Genomic DNA, 27,100 nt, shown 5'->3' with positions numbered 1-27,100 from the left:
GACATATGTTTTGGGTCACTGTCATGTTGGAAGTCAAAACAACGACAAATGTAAGTAGCGTCTCTATGCCCAGAGAGCTCTCGCTTCATCTCATCTGACCAAAAGCACTTGGGAAAATTTTGACAAAACCTTTACATTTCCTAGCACGGCTACAAATTTTATTGTGCCACAACACTCACTACTACGTAACCAATTCAGCAAATAAAGATGCAACGGAACAATTTGTATTGAACACAAGTGCTTTTTTATTGCAAGTATTTATTGGTACCTCAAATGGTTCCCATGCCAGTCACTGAACAGAAACCGCTCCAAGGTACTGAATGAGACAGTTGGGCTGCTGGTCAGGGGCAATTTAAGTTTTACATATTTACATTAAAAGGTGGAACTGTTACAAATACTGAACTAAACTCATGGCAATGCAAAATTAAAGCTCGTCCCCATATCCCTCTGAAAGTTACACTAAAGACATCATTAGCATAGCAATAAAGGCACTCTGCTGTTTGTTATCCACATACTGATCTTAAATAAGAGAAGTTCACTTCTGGGACTATTACAGTAAGACTGATGATAGAGTTGATATTTTAAAAGAAATAATAAATGGGAATTTCAATTTGTTAAATGCACAATTTACCAGGCAAACGACAACAGAAGGCTAACGCACTTCATATATTAAACTGACTTAAATTAGAAATCTAAAAAAAGCAGCATGTCAAGAAAAAAAAAGCAGGCATTCTTTACACAAGGTTCTACGCAACAACGCATACAATACAGCACTTTGAATTCAAGGCCCACGGGTCTTTCCATTACAAAGGAATACACACTCATTAGAGCACACTGCTTCAGCACAATGGGGAAGAACAGAAAATAAGAAAAAATAAAACATGGAGGCCTTGAATCTTAATGTCACCTTAGACACTCTAGCTGACTTTTTTTGTGTGAGATATTTCAGTATAAACCTGGTGCCATAATCAAAAAGTCAGAAAATACAAACAGGTGGAAAAACACCACTGTAGTTAAACTGTATTATTCAAATATATTAAAGCCTAAATGGTTTAAACCCTGTTACTTGGATAATACATTTTACATGTTTGTATATTATGAAACTGCCCAATCTTTTTTGAAGCAAGTTGCTGAAATCAAATCAATTCTGTAGGCTTTCACTTACAGCTATTTTGGAAACGAGGCTTCAACATTTATGAGCATTTGCCTCCTTTTCCTCCTCTTTGGTTTAATGTGTCCGTTGCAAATTTACTAAACGTCAATAAACACATCCTGTCAGGCACAATATGTGACTGTTATAAGCTAGAAAAGGCGATCGAGTAGACATGAGCTCTTAGTGCAGTCCCTTATTAATTTACCAGCCAACTACGGACCTCAAAGTTGAAAAGACAAAAAATAAACTTGAAATTGATATTGAGATGCTTTTTGGCATCACGATGTTCAAATAGATTCTGTAATTAAAAATTAAAAATTAAAAAAAAATTAAAACTTGTTTACCTCAAACAAGCAAAAGTTAGAATTTTAACTGGTAATATCAGTTTTACACAAGTCAATAAATAATTAGAACGAAAAATCTGCAAAATCTCGTGCCGTTTCAAATGTTGGCTTTATTTAATTTATTGATACTGACTTTTTATAGCCTGACAGATATGTGAAGTCTTTAATTATATATTTTTTTCTATTTAATGTGCTTATTTTGACTTAAAAAACGCAACGCCTAATGTTTTTTTTGTTGTTGTTAAGTAACCAAAATTATAAACCAAGTTGCATAGGTATTCACCTTGGGATTTTTAATCACAACTTTTTCGTCACTATTATTGCATCCATTTTCACCTGTTAAGTTTAATTTAGGATAAAAGCAATGTAATGGACAAATCTTAAAGAACATAGCAATAAGCCACACTTACATGCCATATACAGCAAATGTATGGAGGATATGGTTGTTCTCTGTTACAGTCACCTATACCAGGGAAAACAGTGGCTGAGAGACTGTGACAAAAAAAAATTAATTGAAGCCACATGCAATAAACTTGTGGTCTTGTTGCCTTTGTAACGGTTGCTTCAACCAGATGTAGTAAGTTGCCATTTTTAAAGCAACTTTCGTTGGGGTCAAGTTGGCACGCAATAAATCGCCAAAAAGAGAAAATCTGTTTCCAACAACATACACAGAAATTCACATTAACTACTTACATTCAGAGTCAAGCCAGAACCTCACAGATATGAAACACAGATTCCTGCAAAAATAGTGACATAGTTTCTGTAGGACAGTAATTTAACTGCAAAATAGCATGGGTGCTTGACAACCTATCAAGTCCCCTAATGCAAAATGATGCAAGGCAGCAAGACTGACTCAGAACGACTGGAATATGTTTGCAGTCTGCATTTATAAATCAAATGGCAGATATTTGTCAGCCTTTGCTAATCTAAGAGTGACTGCAGTCAGTCCAACTCAAATCGTTACTGCTTGGCCCTGTTCAAATGGCAGAGGAGATCTAAAGTGGTCACCCACAGGTTGAGGGTGTTACACATTAAACCACTGGTGGCTTGTGACCATAACTACTTGCAGTCCAACAGCAAACAAATTCAGTGCAATCAAACTGTTGCAAGAAGGTTGCCATCCTACTTTTACTCATGTGTGACTGAGCCATAAGACAGACATTATAATCTGTTCTGTATTGGACTTTTTAAATATATTTTTAAATACATTAATAAAATTCCTACACTGGGTTGCAAGAATGGGTTCTTAAGAAGGTCTACACCGAGTCAGTAGTATATAATATAACGAACAAGCAGTCTGATTTGATGCCTCTAAATAAAGTTCTGAGAAGTGAAGTATTAAAAGCACTTTAAAGTCACAAACATTAGCGTCCAGAGGGCTCTTACAATTAATGAAAAAAAGCAAACAAGAATCAGCCCTATCGAGGAATCGGATCGTCTTCACGAGGGGCAACGCTTCAGCTTTAATTAGGCTTAAAAGTAGCAATTTAAATACTTAAATAGATAGAAAATTTTTGCTGTATTTTAACACAAACTGTACACATCTGGTATCAATACATATAAAAATTACAAGTGCAGTTATTTTAGAAAGGAAACCCTTTGATAAGTCATTATCAAAAATACGTAGCATTAGTAGCACTTTTTGTTCTTGTTTTCTAGTAAACTTTACAATGCTACATTACACTCCAAAAAGAAAATGAGATTTTTCTTCTTCAAGTCCAACTTCACTGCAGCCGTGATACAGAAGTCAATGCCCACTACTATAATCTTCTGATGCTGGATCCACCTTTTTTCTTGCCTCCTTATCCATTCTCCTTTGTAAAGCACTTCCTCTTCACCATCCACTTGCTCCTCAGTCCATCATACACTGGCTACTCGGCTCTCTCCTCTTTAAAATTTAGTCAACTTTTTCTACTTTGCCAATGATCTTCTCCTCAAAGATGGGCAGGATAGCGTCATCTTCACGTACCTCTTCAAACACCACCCCACAGTCAAACTCATCGCTTACCTTCTTGAAATAATACCTAAAAAGAGAAAAAAAAATAATACAAGGTCAACTTGACTTTCTTTGATACCAGAAGACACCCCACATGTTACCCAGTAGCACCGTGAGTCTCACCTGTAATTTCCTTTCTTTGTTAGCAGTTCTTTGAACTGGCCCAGCGTGACAACCCTCCCTTTGACAGAAGTCCTGTAAGGTATCAGCTCCTCACAGAAGTAGTACGCCACAGTAATGTTTTCACATGGCTGCTTTTTAGTAGCTTTGTGTCTGAAAAGAGTAAAGAGAGGATTTTTTTTTAGAACATTTGAAGTTCTCTCATGTCCAAAGCTATGTAAAACATTTTTCACTTAAAAGACACACAGAGGGAAAAAAGTCTACTTTGAATAGAGTTTGCTGAGACTTAGAGTAGTGACAATTGTAAGTTACTCAAAAAAATCACAGCAATAGATGGAAGAACAGGGGAAAAAAAGACTAATTGAATTCATGGACTGGAAAGGAGGTTTACATTTTTGCTACAAACTTGATCAATTGTATAACTTGATTCAAGTTACGGAAAGTTTCAGATATAAACTGATTTTTGTCCGCAATTTATAGCCTGTGATTTCATGATGAATCAAGGCCAATAATCACAGCTGAGAGATGTCAATGAATAAGCAGCTATCATTAGTCAACACGTTACTGTAGGAGTGCATTTACATAGCATCGCATCCATCTGGCCTCTAACAGATGGCAAAATGCAGGTGGCCGTTTTTCCATCGATCTAAACACACAGCTTTCATTATAGGATACATACATTGGTTTTGATGCATTCGTATTAATACGTCTCTGCCGCATGATTTTCTCTTTTCTGCAAGAACTGCGGATGCAAATTAAGCCTGATATTCACAATTTGCTTCCAAAATCCTCATCCTTGTGAGTCACAGCTGGTCATGCAAACACGACACGCATGCTTTTGGATTCAGTGTCACATTTACCAAAGATGTCATTATCCACCTCAAACATGCTCCCTCAAGTAAACATCCATAAATCTAGTTAGAAATCACAGAAAGATTAGAGAGAAGATACTTATGACTCCAGAATTTCTGTGAGAACCTAGCCTTTAAGCTTCTTTAATAAGACACTTCAAATAATCTAATACCAGTACACAGCACAGAGAGCATAAAAGCTTCCGAGTCTCAAAAATGAAGAAAATCTAATCTGTAGAAATCTGAGGTAAAACTGCTCTCAGCTCTGACCTCAGTAAACACTTTCCTGATGAGTTTAGAGCAGCGGTGTCAAACATATGGCCCGTGGGCCGGATATAATTGTATCAGGCGAGTGAGATAATTTCATATGTCAATTATTAATGGCCCATTGGTATGTGCGAGCCGAATCTTCAGCCCTGCTGAGAATCCAGGAAGGAGTGGGACTTTATTTTGATGGGCACACCATCCGGCCAATCACATGCAAACCTTTATGTGAAACAAGAAAGGGGGGCAGACGTTCTGAAGCCAGCCAGTATAGGCATACAGGCCAGGTACACAGAAGTAAACTCAAAAGTGTCGGGAAGAAGTGAAGAAAGGAGCAAAATGTAAAATGAGCATCATGAAGCCATTTATAATTCTTATAATTCTTAACTTGTTTGATCTGCTGCTAACCACAAACAAGCACAAGCAGACATTTTGGACTTTTAACTGTATTTTCATATTTTTTGCAGCTTTTCCTATTGATAAAACCCTCCCTTGTAGCCATTCATACTACACAAAGTAATTAAACAATAAATAATCAAATGACAGAATAGTTTCTGCTTTTTACTTTCTACTGTAGACATTTTTTTACGACTACAGCTGAAAAAAAGGACAGTCTGGGCAATGAGCTAACAGAACTTGTTTTGTAATTTTACACATTTATTTCTTACAATTTAAGTCCAAAGAGTCAAGACAGATTTCTTTCTTTGTCGCAGGAGCCTTTTCGTTATCGTGTAGAAAAACGGACATGGAATTTCTTTACACTGACAGGAAGGCGGAGTTTCACTCGTCCGGCCCACTTAAGATCAAAGTGGGCTGTATGTGTCCCGCAATGTAAAATGAGTTTGACACCTCAGGTTTAGAGGCTCCGTCATTTTGGGTCACAGTGAATAAAGTTCATTTTGTAAAATACGGCCCATCTAAAAGGACTGGTGGATTCTCCAGTTTATGCTCATGTGCTAATGAATCGTGAATAACAAGTTCAGTTTCAAAATATTAAGACGGTGATGACAAAAACGCTTTCGAAGAAAATAAGTGACAACAGTGGCTACGCCCAGCTTTTATACTGCCAGTGATGCAGGGTTTCCAGTATACGCCCCAGCCCACAGCTGTCTCACCAAAAGTATCAGAAATTCTATATTTATAATTTAGATTTATGTATAATTATAATTCCTAAATACTATTATTATTATTATCCTATTGTCCTTCATATTTTCTGTATTCCAATTTTGCTGTCATCTTTAAGTAATTTTTTTAGAGGTGCGTACTCGAGTTACGGAAAGGTCCGGTCAGTAAACGAATGCCAGACCTCGCAAATCTAACAGGAGGATTCAGGAGGTGGTGTCACGTAATCTTTCTTTCATCTGCAGTTCTCATGCTCTTCCTCATCTGGTAGGCAGCTATCAGGCAGTCAGACATCAAACAGAAATACATGTTTCTCAAATAACATCAAAAACAGATCCTTTTTGTAACACTCTAGCTAGTCTGCCGCTCCGGGAACAGAGAAAACATACACTCCTACTTCCTCTGTGACCTCATTTTTTTTTTGGTCTTCACAGAAACTAATCACCAAGAAATCTGATGATCTCAGCCTTCAAGTCTGATCAATTTATTTGTGAGCAGTTGAGGAAATGATAAACCTTAGATCATGAAAATATTCTGCCACATACAGTTAACAGTAAAACCATTGTTATTAAATCAGTAATAATCCTGCAAAAGGGCAGTACTGCAGGAAAGTGCTATTTGTCCATTATTTTCCACTGACTTAACATGTCGCACACAATGTTAAAAGCTATTTGTGGAACACAGTGGACGTACTCGGGCTCGGAGAGCTCGCTGAGCTGAGGGAACTGTACGGGCCTGACTGCTGTGCGATCCCTCTGGATCACCTCCAGCACATACCTGAGAGACCAAAAAACCCCGGTGGTTAGACACAGACCAGCTTAAAAAAAAAAAAAGAGGCACACGGGCTAAAGATTTTCACTAGATAACAGGGAAAGGGCTGGCTTTCTCTTTTGTGGCTTAACTAATATATATAAATTACAGTCTGTGACATGCAAACCCTTTTCAAACCGTTTACACAAGCTTGTCTGTGCCTTTTAAATCTCTTTGTATTTCACAATATATTTGAGATTTCTATCTGCTGACAGCCAGCAATGACTTAGCTCCCAGAGCTGAAGAGGGGAGCAATTGTCACAAGTACGACAGAGCAGGGTACAGATATGGCAGAATATTATATTCTTTGGAAAAACTGAAGAACTAAACAAGTGGACATGAGTCATATCTGTTCTTTTACCTTTGCTTAGGCTGCAGTGTTCCGGACTTCATCTTCTCCTCCTCGAGTCGCCGGCAAACCTCCTCCAGCTGAATGAGGGGGCTGGGAGCTGGGTTGGGCGGCATGGTGGGATCCTGGATGAAAGGGTGAGAGGGCTGCACACTGTTCCGCAGCTGACCACTGATGCACGGATGCATCGACCCCGTTGAGCTGAGGCGGGATCCCTCATGTCCAACAGTCCTTTTGGACCCAGTGGTGCTCCTATGATAAAAAACATATCAGCAATTTATTTAATAAAATAAAGAAACATGCTTATTTTAGCATATTTTAGCTTTACTTGTGCACTGGTGACGTAGTGGCATGAGCACATGTCTAAAATGTTTTAGTTTTATTTAATTTAAAAAAAGGAAAAAAAATTATGTTTTCTAATAAAAGGTAATCACTGACCCATATGGGCTTCTCTTATGCTGAACCATTTCTTTCTGTCCTTCCATCAGCCACAAAAGGATCTTCTGGTTTTTCTCCATCTCCTCTCCAGGCCCCGGCATGTCATAAGGCCGCAATTCCTCACCTCTCTTTGATGCTCTTTTACACTGTGTGCCACCTCTGCCGCTGCAAAATAGAAAATAAATAACTGATAAGTAGAAAACAACAGGTATTTTTCATGTGTGAATTCAGTTTTTCTTAGTTTGTTCCTTACATGTACCCTGCATAGTCCATGGGGTTGGATCCCATGCCGTCTGCATAGCTGCGAGACTTTGATCCGTAATGACTTGACTCGGTGCTCCAGGGAAAGCTCCCATGCACATGCGTGACTAAATCAGCCTCCACCTGCTCTTTGGGCTTGCCCACGCTTGTGTGGTGGCCATGGTGTTTGTGGTGGTACAAGTGGCTAGTTTCTCCCTTGAAACCGTGCCTGGATGCATGTTTACCCTGGCCTGGCATCCCAATCCCTTTTATCCCTGGGAAACCGTCTGGTGAGCGCGACTTCGGAGAATGACGGCCGGTTCCCGGCGACTGGCAGCCCGGGGTCTTCATGACTCGCTGCACGTGGTCGTCCAAGATGCTCTCTGGGTTTTCTTCATGAGCATCTCCGACAAAAGGAGCGCTGTAGGTGTTGTCAGCATAGCGAGGGTTGTAATTCTGTGAATAAGCACCAGGGGGGAACCTGTGACTGGATAATGATGTTGCTGTGGCCATCATGACTTCGTCAGCCTCCTCTTCCTTTAGCACAAACACATATACGCACAATGTAAAAGATAAAACCTTGAAATAAAAATCTAAATAAAGATAAACACAACATATAACACAAAGAAAACACAAAAAAGGCTAACCTAATTTATAAATAATGTATATATACTCGTAGCATGGATTACAATGAATGTTTAAATCATATAGCAAAGAAATACAAAATATGTAAATGTGCATTTTATTTATTCACCAGCTGTGTTCCATGTGCACTATCAGCACAACTGATGCTATTCCACCAGGCTGCAGCTGCAGTACTTATTTCAACCTGAAGATGGCAGGTTTAACCTTAAGTTGAAATGTGTGTTCTCCTTCTTAATGCAGCAGTTTGGAGACAATCTATGAATACAACCGTTTCAGCATCCAAATAGCATATTTCTGTGGCTTCGTGTCATGACAAGCAGAATTGCTACAGCTCGAGCGCTGACTGACTGGGACAAAACTCTCTGACAGACTCGTCTCCAGGGGGATTTAAAGGGTGGGGTGCTGCAGGCTTTCATAATAGGTTTTGATAAGCAGGCACTGTAGGAAGTGCAGGACGTGCAATGTTAAACGGAAAGAGTGAACGGAGAATGCCGGTCAAGAACTGCATGGTCATGTTGTTATTCCTATATGGCCCAGGATCTCACGCCTCTGTTAACAGAAATACTTTATTCTAAATGAAATACTGACATAACAAACCATCATAAAACATTACTAGATTTTTTTAATGTAAACTTCTAGGAGTGTAATGTCTCTAGAAATCCACACTTGAGCTCGAGCATTTTTATTTGATACTCGTGGTTGAAAAAATAAATCCCTATCAGAGATTACCGATCATGACAGGATCATGAATGATATATAATTTCCCCTCTTCTAACTTGTTTCCACATAATCCTTGATGTGAATGATATTTTAGCTTAGCACTAGCATGGCCTTATTGTATTACTAAGGCCACGGGGCCTTAGTAATACAATAAGGCCCCGTGGCTATTTAAACGAAGCAGCATTAAGCAAAGGGCAGATTTACATGAGCACTTTAAAACTATTTCTCCACCTATTCAAACACATGTTGTTTACACCAAACCAAAATGAGCACCTATTTACAACAACGGCTCTTGACTTGTGGTTAAAACTGATGACACAGTCATCATGTAATCCTACTGCCCCCTGTAATCTCAACAGTCATGCCAGTAGGTTGTCCAGGGTGACAGTAAAGACCTTAAGCATTCAGTTTTACCCTGATAATAATATATTCATCATAATTTCCCGGGGAAATTTGGATAAAGAGAAAAAAATTTATTGTAGGTGGAGAAATGAGCACCATACGCCTTTTATTTTGCCTCCTGTATAAAGGTGGGAACATTTTGGCAGAGAAAGAAGGTAAAGGAGAGAATATGTATATATGGAAAGACAGATTTTACTTTTCATTTTTAACCAGCACAGGCTCAAACCTTTCATGCCAGCTATGTCAATAATTAAATCAACCTTCAATAGATCTCCACTTGTAAACATGCCAAACCATCTTTTGAGCGCTGCCTCTGTGCTCGCCATCCTCTTACTCCAACTGTGTGAAAAGGAAACTCAGCCTGTTCATACACGCAGTTAACTTTCTCATGCCCACGGCTTTCTTAGATGCAGCTGTATTGCAAAATATGACCCATGCAGCCAAGTATTTTTTGGCAAGTTTTTAAGTAATTGATGTTTCTTTACATCTCCGCGTTCCATCCGGATATCTGCGCTAGCCGAGCCCACAAAATCCACACAGAACAATGAAGAAGAGACGAGCAGATATTTCAAGGAATCAATGAGAGCCCTGCTCACAATCTTTTGCCGATAATTTGCTTACTCCGTACAATAATTACATTATGTGAAGTCCTAATCAAATTTTGTGCAGAATGCATGACGGAGCTGTGGAAAGCTGAAAAGTTGCATTGTCATGGAATCAGATTTTGGATTTTTTAACAAGATGGCACACCCTTAAAAATCTAATTTTATGCTACAGACACCATAACTATATCACATTTTACTGCTTCTGATATCCTCATTTACAAGCTAAAACCCAAGCTCACATTTCCAAAGTATTACTTGATGAATGGCGTCCTCGCCTCCCGTTTCCACAGGCCAAACCTTCAGCTGCGTGATGGCACCTTCTTTCCTTTCATAGCTACCCACATAAATTGCCTGCCTTGAGACTTAATACTTGGCACCGTACACTGAGGGAGATTTCATTTGTGGTTTCAGGAACCATTTCATCAACATTCAAGTGACATCAAACAGGCGGCTCACTGTTCCAGGCTTACAAGTGGCGGAATGTGCAGGTGCTCCATCTGATTCACAGACAAAGCCAGATTGCTGACAGGCCAAGGACAGAATTCTCCAAGTGATTCATAATGTTTTTTTATTCCCTATTCAAATGGTTGGCCTCATTAATTTCATTAAGGCCAGGTGGATTTAAGTCTCCTTTGTTACTGAAGACTTAAAGCTCAACGGCCGAGCACACACCTCACAGTCTGGCTCAGAAATAAGCATCGGTAGAATCTACTGTTACACTTCAACCAGCAATCTGCTTTTCAATAAGCTTTCACAATCTATTCAAGTATTCTTTTATTAAAGTAAACCAAACTTAGTAAATTGGGAAAACAGAGCTCTTTGATTTTACCATTTGCACTGTGAGGACTTTAAATGTGATCTTTAAAACCAGCCCTTCATGTTGCAATCACAAACAATCTCTGACTCAAGCTTTGCAAATGAAAAAAATGTTTTAAGTTTAGTTCTTTAGGTCACTGTACTGCATTTTTCATTATTAGCTGACATATTACTGATGATATAGCAAATAAAAAAGAATTGTTCCTTTGCCCCAAAGCATTTTTAACTTTAGGAACTCATACTTTAATTTCCCCTATCCCCTCATCACTAAAATTCTTCAGTTGTGTTACACAGTAGTAGCAATATTCAGCTCCTAACACTTCCTCACATGACTTGAATGTGTAACCAGTAGCTCTGCACTGTTGAGACTATATTAGAGGTCATTCAGTGAACACGTGATTCCATTGAGCCTGAACCTCTGTAGAAACCGCTAAAGGATGCTTCTTATTCATATAAATTAGGCAGAATTAACAAAATACAGCTTCTGATTGTTCTTTCAATAGTATACGCTTCTTCAGAAAACAGAGAGAACATACCAACTGTACTCTCTTCAGTCGTTCCTCTAGTTTCTCCTGAGCCTCCCTCTCTTTCAGTACGCCCTCCAGTCTCCTGATCAGCTCTGCAGCAAACCTTTCTGGCTCCACGTGTATATCCTTTGGAATCCGGTTTGGGCGCTGGAGAAAGAAATGTCAAAATGTAAGCACTGCTGCATTACTGTCAAAGCCACTTCAGCAGTCCCAGGATGTTTTCCCACCTTGGCCTCCAACATCCTTTCAGCAATCACATTAAAGTGCTTAAACATAAGCAGGAAGACATTAAACTAGATGGTGTTGAGTGTTAAAAACACCAAAGGGATAATAAATTTAAGTATTAGCAAATGTGCCACAACTTTACCACTAAATATCACTAAAGCTGATGGGCTTTTTTTCAGTATGCTTCATTCACTGCTGTAAAATACTCTTAACCTTGCAAGTCTGAGTATTTGCTCAAGACTGATTGGTGTGAACCATGAAAAACCTTAAAATAAGTATTAACAGTAATTATTTCTGAAGATGTGGGTTTGCTCCCCAGCAGTAGGGACTCACCAGTTTGGTATCTGAATCATTTAGTCTTCAATTCAGTTAATAATATTTCATTGACAAGTGTCTTGCCATATTGTACAAAGAACTTTTACAGAAGAATATCAGGGCAGCACAACCTTAGGAGAGGTTGACTAATGGAAAAAGACAATGACAGAAAGAACATAAGTATGAATGACAAGACGTTAATCTTATTGAAGTTTTAAGGCATGAACTAAAAATATTAATGATAATTTTAATGAGCTAAAACTGTTTTGTTGGAATAAAATGGCACAAAATTATTGTTTGTGCTGCTTAAGGAGGTTCTCTGACATAAAAGTAAGATAAGATAACTCTTAATTGTCATTGCACAGTCATACCTCGTACAATAACACAACGAAATTGGAAAACTGTCCCATGTCGGCACTAAACACAAAAAAAAAAACACAACACAGTAAACCTTAAAGTGCAAAAAAAAGATATGAATAATAAATTAAAGAATGAATGTTCATTGTGCATTATTGCCCCCCCCACAAAAATAGCTAATCAGGTCAGCTGTTAGCACTGATTAGGGCTATTGCCCCGTTGTAAAAACAACAGGGCAATGTAGTTCATATATTTAACTAACATAAAGATCAAATCACATTTTCTCATAAACACAGTTATCTTAGAAATACATCACTTACATTATTTTACTTACTTACATTATAATACATATATTTGATAAAGGTGTCTTTCTTTGTGAGGACATAAAGAGATTTAGACCAGATTTAATAACGGCCTCATTCTACAGATATGTGACAAATTCAATTTAAAGCAGGAATGCTTGGTCCCTACAGTGAGGGGGATCCACCAGAGCTGTTATGCTGTGGGAGCATTTTTCTGGCATAGCTGGGCCCAACTAGACCCCTGCTTTTCCGGGTGTTCGTCTTTCATGTCTGTCATGATGGAAGTAGTCTGCTGAATTGAAAGACAGTCATGCGTAGGTCTTGTGGGGGTTGGGATGAATATCAAAATGATGTAAAACATATTCTACTGCTTTTACCATAGGCATATTTAAACCTTGTTAACCGACTGCAGATTTAACACACCACAGTCACAAAAACTCTAAATGGAGGCTTTGGGAGAACTGTCCAGTAGAGTTCCTGGGACCTCGAGAATTAACACCAATGAGCACTAAAGCTGTTGTGCCAGCATTCATTAGCCCAACACCTTAGAAAGACAGTTAATGTTGTTTTTTGTTCTTTTAAATAAGGTTTTAAATAATATTAAGTACTGCATGATTTCCTTCCACTTTTCCACCACTTTAATTTATTTCCTTGTTTGATTGCTTTTTTAGTGTACCTACCTTTAAGTATTTGTATGTTAATATAATTACATTGTCATTTCAAATAAAATAAATTCTACTGAAATTCTACTTAATTACACAGGAACTGCAACTTTAGTCTTGGGATTTTTTGTAAAGTGTACAATTTCTTCTCCTGTCAGTGTATGCAATTACACTGCAATCTTACCTATTCAAACTGTGCCCCCGATTTGAATCCAGTAAGTGCAAAAATAACTTGACAAGAGACTCTTCTTTAAACATATTTAAAACATAATCTCTGTTTTTTCTTATTAAAAAAAAACTGAAGAGTAATTTGTTAGGGGTAGAGATTTGGGGTCTTCTATATAGTCAATTCTTACATCTTAATGAGAGGCTGGATGAGGCATTTTAATTTGACGCTTTACTCCAAGGCCTAATTAGAGCTCGAGTTTCCTACCAAGAGAGAGCAGGAGCTGCAGAGGGAGGCATCAGGCTGTCACAGGGAAAGGTTCATGTCTACTAGGCTTCAAGCGCACGCAGCTTAGGAAAGCATCAAGCTGCATTTAGACAGACTACTCTTTCACCATCAGCTATTCTTATACTCCATCACAGGACCCCGCGACACAGCAGAGCTTAAATATGCACATCTCCAATGGCGGAGCAGAAAAAAATAAGCCAGGAACCGACAGCTAAAGGTGTCGAGGCAGAAATGGAGAGAAAAGGGAAATAACCCATGAATAACTCACTGGAATATGAGGTAGTGGCACTAGCCCATTTGCTCTGGCACTTTCATGCATCTCGCGGCGATGCTGCTTGCGGTATCTGTAGGGTGGAACCCCATCTCTGGAATTAAACAAAGACATTTTCATAAAACATGCTCATGAATAAACAACAGAGGCAGCTTTGAAGTTGAAAGCTTTTCACAGAATTTGTGCCTAAAATGAACACCTAGATAGTGATTAATTCGTAAAGCAGGACAGGTATGCTCACAGGCTAATAGTGTCCCTTCTGCACAAGCGGCGTTGCACATTATGGTCACATATCACATGCAGAAGAGTGTCATTTTATATGATATTACTCATTCTGGGTTTTTTTTCCTGTTCTGGAAGTCCTGGATCAGTTAGCTGATAACAGCCTCTAATCCATTCAGCTTCAAAAACATTTTTGTGCAGTTGTGCATGCTTTGAAGCTTCGTTGGCTGAATTCCCCAGTGTCATATCTGCAACTAAAAGTCTTTATTTTGCATATCTTCATTCAAAAGCACACAACTGGCAATGACTTAAAAACACTGAAATCCAAGTTGCACTAAAATATATACTATTCCCACATATAATAGGATCCTGTCTATTTTATTGGTGAAGGTAAAACTGTCATTCCCCTAAAAGTTGTAACCTGCATAGCCTGTTTTAACTGGTACAACTGTGTGTGAAATGTTTGGATGAAGCCAAAATACATACACACTGCTGTCTGTAAGGGAAATGGTGTCTGCGTCACTGGACATGCTCTGTTGCTCACTGTCATTGGCGCTGGTGGCAGGAGCCATAACATGGCCAGTGTTGACGTAGTACGGGTTGATTGTCTCCCGACATGGTGCATGCCTGGAAAAATGAGGGGAAAAAAAGAAAGAAGAAAAAAACAAAAAACAGGACATGGTGACAAAAGGGTAACAAACAGAAGTAGACCGAGATATGAAAGGCATCCTCAAGTTTTTTGGATGATTTCTAAGGTAGTTAACATACCAACATAAACAAGATTAGAAATGCTACATCTTGTAAAACACCAGCCTTCAGGCCAAGAATCAGTTGAACTGAGTGCATTAATGAGAAGTCAGTTTTGTTTTGTTTTTTGTGCAGTATAGGCAGCAGTGTGCTGTCTTCACAACTTTGAAGCAAAGAATAAAGGAGCAGAGGACATACAATTTGCATATAAAAACAAATCAATACATGAATGAATATTTGTTGATTGATTGATATTTTATCTTGCTTTTTTTTAAACTGAGTTTGCCTCAAAGTAAGGATGAAGTAAGCAGGATGGATAAACTCTATGTCACTACATTCTGGAGTTTATTTGTTCCTGCTATTTATTTTCTGTAACATACTCATTTAAATGTTTTCCATCTGTCAGAAAGCTCTACTATTATAACAGAACCTGCAGCTCTTGTAGCTGGATGAAGATTTCTATCTTCAACCACAGGAATGAGGATAGGAGAACATGAGAGTCCTTCGTTTTAATTCTTCATATTTGCTTAATTTTTTGCCATTGTTGGCATAAGTGAGATTGGATTTAAGTTCATATAGGCCCACCAATTATACACAACTTAGGTCATTTGCAAATACTATACAGTGTTTTCCCAAGTTTGACAGTGAGCCTAATGCTAGTTTATATCAATCCCCTGACCCCTCGCGCCACCTGACTGCCAGTGATTCACATCTGAAAAATGTCTGGCACAAGGAAGCAGAGGCTTCAAAGGCCATAAACAGCCATTAACTGCGAGTTATGAGTGACTCCGTTTGTTCATACAGTGTAAAAGGTTTTTATCTTTTTTATTTATTTTTTTGCTGCTGTAATATCCTGTCACTCGCACTTCTATCTCTTTGGCATGGCTTACACAAACAGGCTCTCAACCAGAGTAAAGTAAGAGCAACAGAGAGCAAGAAAGGCTAGCAACAGCATTTTTGATAGCATTTCAGCATGTAAAATACTCAAATGCCCTGTGTGCCCTGTGGCTCAAATCAGAGTCACAGGGCATTGGGGCCTATTCCAGCTGTCATAGGGCAAAAGGCAGGGTACAACCTGGACAGACCACCAGTCCACAGCAGGAACACAGAGATGACCATTCACGCTCACATTCACACCTACGGACAATTATAGGATCACCTTACGTGCATGCTTTTGGATAGTCGGGGGAAGCTGGAGTACTTTGGGAGAACACAGGAACTTGGAGAACATGTAAACTCCAGATGGCCTGATCAGGGATCTTATTGCTCTGAGGCAACAGTGCTGACTGCTGCACCATCATGCCATACTCTTCAAATTCAATACCAGAGTATTGGACAGTCAAATGTCAGACACATCCAGATGCAATTCTTCCTCATAGATTTAATGAAATTTAGGGAAACTTCTTTTAAAACCTTTTACATTTTTAGAAAACATTTCTATAAATGTTTTTCTGTAACTGTGAGACACCTGCTGCTGCCTATCTTGGCCAGGTCTCCCTTGAGAGTTAAGAGTTTCCTTGTTAAGAGCCAGAGTTCAAAACAAAATCACTGCACTCAACTTCATTAACATTTAGCTTATAAATATGTTATAATTATGAATAATTAGAACGCCAGGTTAGCAAAGGGCTAGTACAAGTATAAAAATTGCATTCTATCAAAACCTTTAAACTGGTAATTGTGGAGTATGTGGTAACAGTTTTGATACAACTGAAAGAAGAAAAGGTGTTATCTGTTTACTGGTTTCTTAACCCACCACCTCTGTTCAATGATAGTCATTCACTGGGTACATAGATGCTTTCTTTAAGGCCAGATTTTCCCGGCCCAATTGTCGCTTTTCTCGCCACTGTAACATTGTCTCAAATTGCAGTATTCTCCTGAATGATAGGTGTTGCAACTCAGATAATACTGGCACATAAATACTGATATACAAGGAAAATAAGCCAAAACCAGAAGCAAAGATTTGACTTTTTGTTTTTTTGCAAAGTTTTCGCAAATTCACAAATTCTCAAGTTTTCAAAAAGTTGCAAAATCTTCCTCTGTATATCTGTAAGTCTTTGAGCTTCTGTGCTGGAATATCATTAAAGTGGCCGTAAAAAACCCGACACGATCGTACACTCGTGTCTTCAACCCAGCTTTGGCACCCGGTTTCAAAAACGGCGAGGTACACGACCTGACTGGCTGAAGCGCCACAAAGATTTTGGCATGCAACACACGAAGCTACGTCAAAATCAGCACACGACACCCGCGATAATGAGCGTAGGGCCATTAGTCGTATCGAACCATCTCTGTCACCGAACACTGAACACTCGTCTCTTCGATACATTCAGGCATAGCTCTCGAAACATGTGCATTTCAGCATTCTTTGCCAGCCAGGAAGAAAGCATGGGTGGCACTGGCAGTTCAAGATTTTAACTTGAAAAATGCAATACAGTATCTCAGTATCTCTATCTAACTTACACAATATAAAAATTGTGACTAATATTATTATTCCATGTGCAACTCAACTCTACTTAAGCCTGGTGATTGTTGTGGGGTGGCTTTTAATATTACTCAGAGGCAACAACAACTTTCATTGAAAATAACAAATATAGTGAAGTCGTGCCTTTGAAATATAACTTTAACTTTAATGAGAACATATCTGACTCGTTCACATTGCAAAAATCTCCCAAAACATTAACGCACTTAAAGGCTATTCTCTTTCAAGTCATCTGATTTCTTAAAGCTGTTCTGAAAGACTATTTAATGTCTCTTGTTGCCTGTCTCTGAAGAGATCTGACAAAACTGCTGTAAAATTTAGTTTCACAAAAACCCAATGGGTGATGCTTTAAAAATGAAATGCTTTTTTGTAATTCTGGCCAAATGCTTGATTGCTGAAATAATGATGTGGAAATAAGCTCACAAGTGTGTTTCAATCACAACTTAAAACCTCTTTATCAGTTGCCGTGTAGATTTTCACCAGCAAACGCCCGAAATGCCTGCGGCAGAAGCTTTTTTTGTTTTTTGTTCCTTTCTATATTTTGGATAAGATTTCAAACATTCATATCCTCCAACAGAGCCTTTTGCATTCTGCAATCTTCAGATATCAGCTAGTAAGAGTCTAGGTGCCCACAGTGAACGAATTTGGAAAGAAAGGGTAGTAGTCATGCTCACGCTATTTAACTGACCAAATGATTATCGGGATTTTTTCAGTCACAGATACATAGTACAGGGCTGTGTTCAATATTGCTGCAACAGAGAACTTTCTATCTGTAAGGTATTCTATGTTCGTCAGCTGATGTAAATTCCTCTCCCCACCATCATACCGCTGCTACTGCAGGAACAGAGGTCAAACATGGCAACATTTTTGTAGTCTGACAGCGAAATTGAAAATTATACATAACAGCAAATTAGGCAATTGCGTTAAAGTCTTACAATGTAGCTATTTCCGTTGTAGCAATAACCGAACAATGCTACAAGTGCTCCTTGTGAGATTTCAACAGTGACGCACACCAAACATGCTTCTGTTGGCCATTTTTACTGCAAGAGTCCTTAACCCTCCGCTGAAGCCGTAACCTTAGTTCACACTAAGTTTTAGAAGTTGACTTCCTATCAGCCCTTGTAACAAAGTTTCTGTTTCTAAGCTGCTTTTTTTTTTTAATTTAACAGGATTATAATTTCCTTTGCCTTTGAATCATCTAGATCCTGGTCTAAATACTCAGAACCTACCAAAGCCAATAAAATATCACTTCTTTCTGCCAGTCTCTCGACTGCTGTATGTTGGAAAGGTTCCATGCATAAAATATCACTGAGATCTACCCACATATATCCAGTACATTCTGTAATATAACCAACCTTAAACCAAAGTTTTCTTTCCCTTCATACAGCTCCAAGCTATTAATTATTTGCACTATTATGCATATTTAAAAATCAAGGAAAAGATTACCAACAACCTAAGGCCAGCCTATACAAAAAAAAAAGAACAAGAAAGAAATCCAAGTGTTGCATCAGTGAAGATTTGTCTTGTTTGATTAATCAGACTTGGTCTTCCGGGGCATTTCCAGTTCACTCATGCAGACATTACCAAATATAACAGCACATAGCTATAGGTAATTTAATAAACCACCAGTTCTGTTCAGCTGTTAACAATGCAATCAGAAATATCAGCACTGGAATAAATACTGTGAACAACAAGAGCATGTGCAGGAGCATGACAGGCAAACACAAAACAGTACACCTCGACTCAACACTTGACTGGCGCTAAAAAGCCAAGACTTTGTAGACCTGGACATTGGTATGCAGCTGATGTGCTTCAGAATACAAAAAATGAACTTTGTCCCAATTCTACATAACACATTCCACTTTTTATTAGCATATTTTCTTTGACTTTAAGCTGCACTATTGACCATGTAATGTACTGAAAGCTTGTAGCAGATGTGTAAACTGAAAAAAGATCATATAGGATTGTGCATTCCAACATGTCATATTGTTGTGAAGATTTTAATATTTTTGTGAATTAAAATTCAAAAAGGATCCCTACTTTAAGGATCTATTAACAGCCCTGGCTAACAGTAAAAAAAATGTTTGGGAGCTCTAGACTAAACAGTCAAACAGGTATTTTGCAATATTTTATTATGGAGCCCTCATATACAGAGGAAAGGGAAGGCAAAGATTACAAACTCCAGGGTCAATGATTTCAGGAGAACTCCTCCTTAAACAAAATCATTGTTTGACTCTTTCAATACAAAGTCTGTTCCAGTGGCTAAGCAAAACACATGATTATTAGAGCGCCCTCACAAGCACCACAGAGATTTCTGCTGCAACCTCCAAACAGTCGGTAATGCAGCCTTATTATCTTCTGAGATTTGTTCACCACCATAAGTGCAAATACTTAAAACTCTCTTCACACACAGTCTTTGCCATCTCCTGAGCTACACTCACAGTCACATCAGCCCAAGTGCTGGTGTGCAGTTTCAGGGCTTTTTTATTTTTCTAATTCAGCAGTTTTCAGAGGAATGCTGTGCAGCTAAAACTGAAGTGAAGCTTTTTTGATTGCTCAGAGGATTTACCTGTACTCGTGACTGTCCTGGAATCTTGTGCTGTTGGCAACTCGTTGCTGTGCCGTCTCCATCAGCAGCTTCTGAGTCAGACGGCTGCTTGGCGTGGGGTCGCACTCAGGCAGCTCCTCTGGTCCTTGGTCGCATCTCCATTCCTCATACTCCTTTAAAGGTGGTAAATAGCTCGATAGCCCCTTTCCATTGCCAGAAACCGAGCTCTGGTCACTGTACAACTTTGGGCTTTCACCCCCTGTCCGTGTGTATTCCAAATATAGGTCAGATTTAAGGAATAATGGATAGGTATTTTCCTCCATCATAGTCTGTATTTCAGTCTGAGCCTGATCAAACATGGCAGGATCAATGTGAAGCTTCATCACACAGTCTCTGATGAAGGACTTTGTAGCTGGTTTGATCTGTCTAGAGACAATCCCATTGTTGTCCAGGATGTATTTTTTATATATCAGCTTTGCCAGTTTCACCTTCTTCTCCTCAGTAACCTCACTGGCTTCAAGTTTCCGAAAACCACTGCAGGCAAACCAGAAGTCCAACATATCTGCACATTCCTCTTGCTTGAGGAACGTCCTAAACAGCAGGATGCCATCCTGGTCATCCAGGAGAGAATGAAGAGATTCCGCCCACTTTAAGTAGGGTGGTGTTGGCGAAGCGCTGCCCTCCGGCTCGTAACCCAGGTCCAAGTCAGATCGCCTGGGTGTAGCCACAGACGGCTCACATTTGAGGCTCTCATTCTTCGAGGAGAAGCTGAAGTTGCTGTGCTGGCGACCATCACTGCATATGAGCTCTCCTTCTTCACCGGGGACAGGAGGTCTGGGAGCATCCTCAGTGAAGCTGCCTCCTAGGTCTGCTAAGTAGCCCCGTTTGTCGCTTATGCTCATAGTCCCAGCATCCATATACCACGTCCCCGTAGAGCCCACACTGCACAACTATTCGATCCAGAGTTCTACTTATGCCACTGCAAAAGAACTCCTGCAAGGAGGAAAATTTATAATGAGATGCAGCTTCAACACGTCATAGAAAGGCAGTCTTTTGCTACTCAGTGACAGGGCACTAACAGTGTAACATTGCTCTGAGGTTTTTACAATACAATTTATTCCACACTGAGAAATTCACAATCAATAGAATACCAATGTGGTTTTTGGGCTTTTTCTTTTGCTGGATTTTTTTAAAGCAGGTAAATAAATATCACTTATTTCTGTGTCAGCTTTTGAAAACTACTCTAAAGCCCTAAAGCACATTGATCTCACATTTGAGTCATGTCCAATAACACACCCACAGTAAAAATCAGTACAGCGGTACTTTATAATCAAAAAAGCATAAAGTGAAAGAAAAGCATTCATGCGCTAGGATCAGATATTCGACATTCAATCTGCAAACCTGAGCAGAAATCGAAATAATAATGGATACTTTATTGATCCCCATGGGGAAATTACTTGTTTTTCTCTGCATTTGACCCATTCACTCAGTGAAGCAGTGGGCAGCCCACTAAGCAGGCGCCCGGGGAGCAGTGTGTAGGGACGGTACCTTGCTCAGGGGTACCTCAGGGTAGCCGTTAAGTGGATTCGAACCGCCGACCTTCCGATCATGGGGCGACCGCAGTATGAATACAGCAGTATGAATACAGTGTAGCAAATGCATATCATTAGCTCACACATCTATTCCAGTTTCATTCAAATTAGTATTGGAAGGGTGAAAATTCACTTGGGGTTTACAAAATTAAATTGATAATGAAGCAGCCCAAGTCTATTTCCCACTAGCTGACATAGCAGTACTGCAAATGACACATTCTACATCCTTATGCCATATTCTCGTTTTATATGATACCCCCTGGTGTTAGGGAAGGACCTGGGATGGTGTATCAAATGATTTTAGGGATCAAGGACACATCTTAGTCTTTGTGTAATAACCAAGTGTGCTGCTTTTTTGCTGAGGAACGACACCGTAGAGCCCGGATCTCCACCTCTACGCAGTCCGGACTGCTTAGCTTATGGCTAAGCTTCCCAGATACTGTGTCAGGATTCAATTTAAGGTCTAATGCAGCCACAGCTGACCCTTTAAATTCACATATCCACAGCAGCTCCACTACATATCCACTACTTCTTGACAGCTGCAAGCAGATCCAAATCACGGGTAGAGAAGCTGAACGCAAATAGCCCTGACTTCAGCCTAAATCACTTCCCAATCGAAATCCCAGTGCAGCCTACTTGTTGACTAATAGGATTAAATATAAATGTTGCCAAATTATGATTTCAGAACAAATGACAGGTGGGTTTACTGTAGCAAGATCACCCTTCCCTTTAGGGCACACCCACTCTCTTGTCTGGTTCAGTACTGATACAAATCTTTTCTTTCTGATTGAACAAAGGCTGTATGAAGACAAAACTGGCAGCAGCGGCTCTGCTCGCTGCAGAGCCCTGGAGTGTGAGCAGCACGTGCACTGTGCATCAGGCCAGATGTGCTGGAATGAAAATTAGCCCTCCCCTCCAAGAAAACGAGCGTTTCAGGCCTATTAACGATGCTGGTAGGAATAAATCACCCGGGCAAACTGCTGCTACCTGTAAAGACGATGCATCCGCGTATTAATATATAAATGAACCTTCTGTGCTCTCAGGTGTGCGGCTCCGGCGGAGGTATATTTAGAAGGGATTCCATACAATTTCCGCCGGTCAGAGTCGAGTTAAAACAGGGGGGAAAATGACCCTTTTTTCTGAAACCGTGTCAGTTGGGTTGTTCCTTTGAAGTGAGCCTCTCATCACATCCATGTCTTGGCCTCTCCAGAATGAGCAGAACGACAGCGAGTGGGGGAGGGGAGCCAGAAACAAACTCCACACACACACACACACATACACACATAGAGGGAGAGAGCGAGCCAGGCCTATCAGCAGCCGACCGACAAGTGCACAACTTTGTCACACTAATAATATCTGTGGTGTACCCGCTAACAGCTGCTAAACTAAACACACAGCATAAGCACCCGTAAACATTTCCCCTACCGTCAGAGGACACAGAGGGAATCCCAGCAACCATTTCCGAACACATTTACAATCAGCAAAGCAAAGCGATGGTATATTCCCCCCCCCGATTACCGCAATCCCAATCTCTGAGCAAGGGGGGAGCCATTAAAAAAAGTGACATATACTTAACCGGTGAAAATCTTTCTGCTTGCGAGTGCATCGGGCTATCGGACCGACACGAGTCCCAGCCGACAGTGTCATTGTTGCGAATTGCAAGAGTTTAAAAATAACAAAGAAAGCAGCCCGCTCTCCGCCTCTCCATGGCTGTCTCTCACTGTCTGTATGGAGCTGAGGCTACAGGAGATGATGCACAGCGCCTCGCCTGTTCACTTCACAAACTGCCGGTGTTAAGCTTCGGTACATGTGGTACACCGATTTTTCCTCTCCACCCGCCTCCTCCTCCCCTCTCTCTCTCTTTCAAGTGGTGAAATACATGAAAATTCATGCATAATGCACAGAAATACGACATAACAACACATTTAAAAAGTCAACTGATTAACTGCTACACACATCAGCATCACTGTGCACATTAAGCTGAAAAGCCGTTTTTTTGTTGTTCACATCAGATCTACAGCCAGTATGATAACCTGTGATGTCAGCGTTGCCCTGATTTTTAATCCCTGGTATATATAAAGATTCAAAAATGCTCAAATGTTTACCTTAATGGGTTTGAGGAGCCTTATTTTGTCAGAGTGTGTCTTGCCAGGCAGAAACCATGACACAGACTCAGAATGTATCCACAAAAGACACTAAAGAACTTCTTCAGGGAATGAGTAGCACTTATCAGCAAGAGTAGACTACACTTCAGAGCAGGTTGGGCAACCACTTGTTTCGGAGTCAGAGAGTCTACAGGTTTCATTCCAACCACAGACTGCACCAGATGACTTTACTGATTATTCTACAAGAGCCGCTTTGATCAGTTAAAATCAGCAAAGGTTTACTCTTCCTGTTATGTGCTGCATTCAGGCGGCCTTTATCATAAACTTTTACCACCAGGAAGTTTCGCTAGAACATCTGATAAAGCAGACATCAAACGTACCGGTACATAACACATAATGATGAGGCCATCAGCTAAACTTTAACATACTAATAGTGTGAAAACAATGAATCTGGCTGGCCTCATTATTCATGACACAAAAAAATATGGTACATTTTCTGTGTAAATGCAATTTTTGCAAGTATTTTTAAAGCAACTGGGATAAAGAGATCTTGTTCGAGTGTCTTTATGAAGAAAACTGAAGTGCATGAATTAACAAATATAATAAGCAGTTTGCAATAGCCAATGTGCAGCTGCTGACTGATTGTGTCATTTGAATTCCTCAGCTGTCACACTGTTTTACTGAGCCTAAGATGTAAAGCTAGTGGGACACTATAATAACATATTGTTTTTGATTAGTGAGTAATTACATGAAATCATTAAAAAAAACTAGAGTAGGATAACAGGATACAGGTGTATACAACAAGAACACAAACATTTCACACTTTGTCTCAACGTATCACTCCAAACACCGGCTCAAACCTGGAAACCTTTCAAGTGTGAACTGTAGTTCTTACAATATTTATGCGGGCAACATAAAACATGAAAAAGGCCCAATGCACTGCAGCCTCCTCGAGGCAAAATTGATTTTGTGCAGAAGCAGTTTAAGCATTTTAAGTACCCTGACAGTTCTCTCTTTATAGCATCAGTTACTCTGTGTTATTGTTGTTTCTTCCAAAAGCAAATCAGAATAATTCCAGCACTGTCAATTTTTTAACTGGTACTTTCTTTGAGTGAAACAAAAATAATTTGGTCCTCTAGTCACATATGTAGATCTGTAGATGTTTTTATCGATTCATTCTTAGCTTTTAACAATCAAACAGGTAATGTTGTGAAGAACAGCTTCTTACGAACTACAAGTGCTAATACAAATAGTTATCCAAACCTTTGTCACTCCTCAGCTGGTTAACTGTAAATCCCTGCACATATTCGTGACATATCGATATCAGAATTTGTAATGGCCGATGAATATAAGATGGGAGATGTTGCATAGTCTGTCAGCCAGGGGGCACTGTGTAACTTCCCAGTTGGCAACACTTGTTTGGAATATCCCAATCATAACAACCAGTTTGTCCGAGCAGAGTCGGGCAGAGCGTAAACAGAGTGTACACAAGTAATCCATGGCTTGCTGTGACAATAATCAAGCATTGTGATGTTATCTTAATAAGGACTCGTGAATAACTACTCCTATCAAATGATAGGCAAATCTGTTTATGTTTGAAAGGGAAAAAAATGGCTGATTATATTTGTAAATGACCATATATCAGTATTGGCCTTAAAAATCTTGCATTGGCCAGGCTATAGTATTATAGTCTTATAGTATTATAAGACAACGCATCACTGTTGTTTTTACTCACTGGCCAGCTGTGAAATAAGGAACTGATTTTAAACATTTTAATTGTTAAAGCCCTTCATGAATCAGCTGCACAAAAATATTACAGGTTTTTTAATTCCATATTTTGCTCCTTAAGGTCATCCCAACAATTTCTCTTCGTCTTGTCTATAATCTAAAGGCAACCATTCTCTGCCACCAGACTCTGGAATCGTCCCACATAAGAACATATTTATGTGCTTATTTTAACTGACAAATTAATCATTTTATCCTAGGGTTTGCATACCATTTTATTTATTTATTGTATATTTTATTAGATTTTTTTATTGTTATCACATTGCCTTGTTATGGGTTCTTGCGTTTTGTACCTGTTTTTGGAGACTTGAGAGTATACTATGAAGCAAGATCAATGGGTTAGCGATGATGAGTTTAAAGTCAGAGTTTTACATGAGCAACTTGCTAAGGCGTACATTACTAAAGCTATTTTAATATCCCCTTTAGTGGGCTACTTGGAATAGTAACATGTGATGTTACTTGTATCTAATCTAAAGTTTCCAAGCTCCAATTAAAAATCCAATTAAAAACAACCAGCAGCACCAAGAGTGCAATCGGCTTTAAAATAAATACATGAACTCCAGTCAAAATCTTTATTTTAACGCTCTTGTTGCAGCATTACTCTCTTTGCTTATTTCCAGTAGTGTTGTACTTTTTGTCGGATTGTTTTTGAATCATCATGACCTGATAATGTCTACGATTGGAATCATTTTGTGAAAAAGAAAAGTCATATGGCGAGTGAAACGCCTCCTTTTATGTCAGGACACACAAAGCCTGAACCAGAAAACCAAGTTTAACGGAGAAAGTTGAAAGATACCCCTTATCACTGACTGAGAGTTTCAGGTTTAGTCAAGCCAGCTAGCACAAAGGAAGTGTTGCTATGTCAAACTTCTTTTGTAGTATACTCCTTTGTAGTGTTAACTGGAAATTTTCTCCTCCAAGGGTCAACAGCTTCTGGGTCTACATGTTTATATTTGGTGAACACACAGATGGAGAAAAGGCAGATCTGCAAGCAAATCCACCTGCATTACCTTGAGTTTGATTGACTTCCTCACGCATCCTCCAGTAGTGCATCCTTTTATTGAAGATTCCATTGTATTGTTACTCAGCACACATTTCTTCTGCAAAGGTAAAGCCCTTCTCACCCCCGTGAAATGGAAAGTCCTGGCTGAAGCAGAATGTCGCCATAATGGTTTGCCATTGCCATCCATTTGCTTCTGAAAAGAAAGAAATATTGGTTAAGACTAGTTCCTACATAACTGAAAAAATGCAGGAGTTCAACATTATGGAACAGTTACATTTTCATTTGAAGATGTTTCTGCTGCAATATATCTGAAACCAAAACCATTACTGATCTACATTCGAAATATTCTTGAAAAAACAAAGCTAAAGCTCCTAACACTAGGGTAGGGTGGCCTCATGCCCAACACAATGACCCAGTCCATTACACCGATAGTTTAAAATTGTAAAAAACTATAAAATTGTAGGGTCTTTACTTTAGATTATAAAGTGCCTTGAGGCGTTGTGATTTGGTGCCCTATAAATAAAACTGAATTGAATTAAAAAGCTCAACTTTTTACAGTTTGAGTCATTCAGTCCCTCCTGAGATAATTTGAGATGTTTTCTTAGTCACCACCCAAGTAGGATCTGTTGCACTA

At 39.3% G+C, this 27,100-nt stretch overlaps 1 protein-coding gene across 6 annotated transcripts in view; it reads right to left on the bottom strand.

The window, feature by feature from the left end:
- Nucleotides 1-233: 233 nt before the first annotated feature.
- axin1 (axin 1) overlaps nt 234-27,100 on the bottom strand; it is a 30,024-nt gene continuing 3,157 nt past the window's right edge. For 2 of the 6 annotated variants that reach the window (XM_085404370.1, XM_085404369.1), the window contains exons 2-12: nt 26,474-26,659; nt 20,003-20,974; nt 14,697-14,837; nt 13,986-14,082; nt 11,412-11,549; nt 7,701-8,224; nt 7,448-7,612; nt 7,022-7,261; nt 6,544-6,627; nt 3,617-3,766; nt 234-3,521 (exon numbers count right to left, since the gene is read on the bottom strand). In XM_085404370.1, coding sequence (XP_085260496.1) covers nt 3,395-3,521; nt 3,617-3,766; nt 6,544-6,627; nt 7,022-7,261; nt 7,448-7,612; nt 7,701-8,224; nt 11,412-11,549; nt 13,986-14,082; nt 14,697-14,837; nt 20,003-20,898 — 2,562 coding nt within the window. In that variant the 5' untranslated portion in view covers nt 20,899-20,974; nt 26,474-26,659 and the 3' untranslated portion in view covers nt 234-3,394. Of the gene's footprint in view, nt 3,522-3,616; nt 3,767-6,543; nt 6,628-7,021; nt 7,262-7,447; nt 7,613-7,700; nt 8,225-11,411; nt 11,550-13,985; nt 14,083-14,696; nt 14,838-20,002; nt 20,975-23,149; nt 23,305-23,678; nt 23,807-26,473; nt 26,660-27,100 lie in introns of those variants that run through there. The other 4 variants (XM_085404371.1, XM_085404368.1, XM_085404372.1 and 1 more) reach the window with 4 other exon arrangements.

The sequence above is a fragment of the Rhamphochromis longiceps genome, linkage group LG4 (genome assembly GCF_057381845.1).
Source record: "Rhamphochromis longiceps isolate RC_006_pf linkage group LG4, R_longiceps_female_GT1.1, whole genome shotgun sequence".
Classification (NCBI taxonomy): domain Eukaryota; kingdom Metazoa; phylum Chordata; class Actinopteri; order Cichliformes; family Cichlidae; genus Rhamphochromis; species Rhamphochromis longiceps.
The sequence above is the reverse complement of the archived record's forward strand: the minus strand, read 5'-3'. Positions and strand labels throughout refer to the sequence as shown.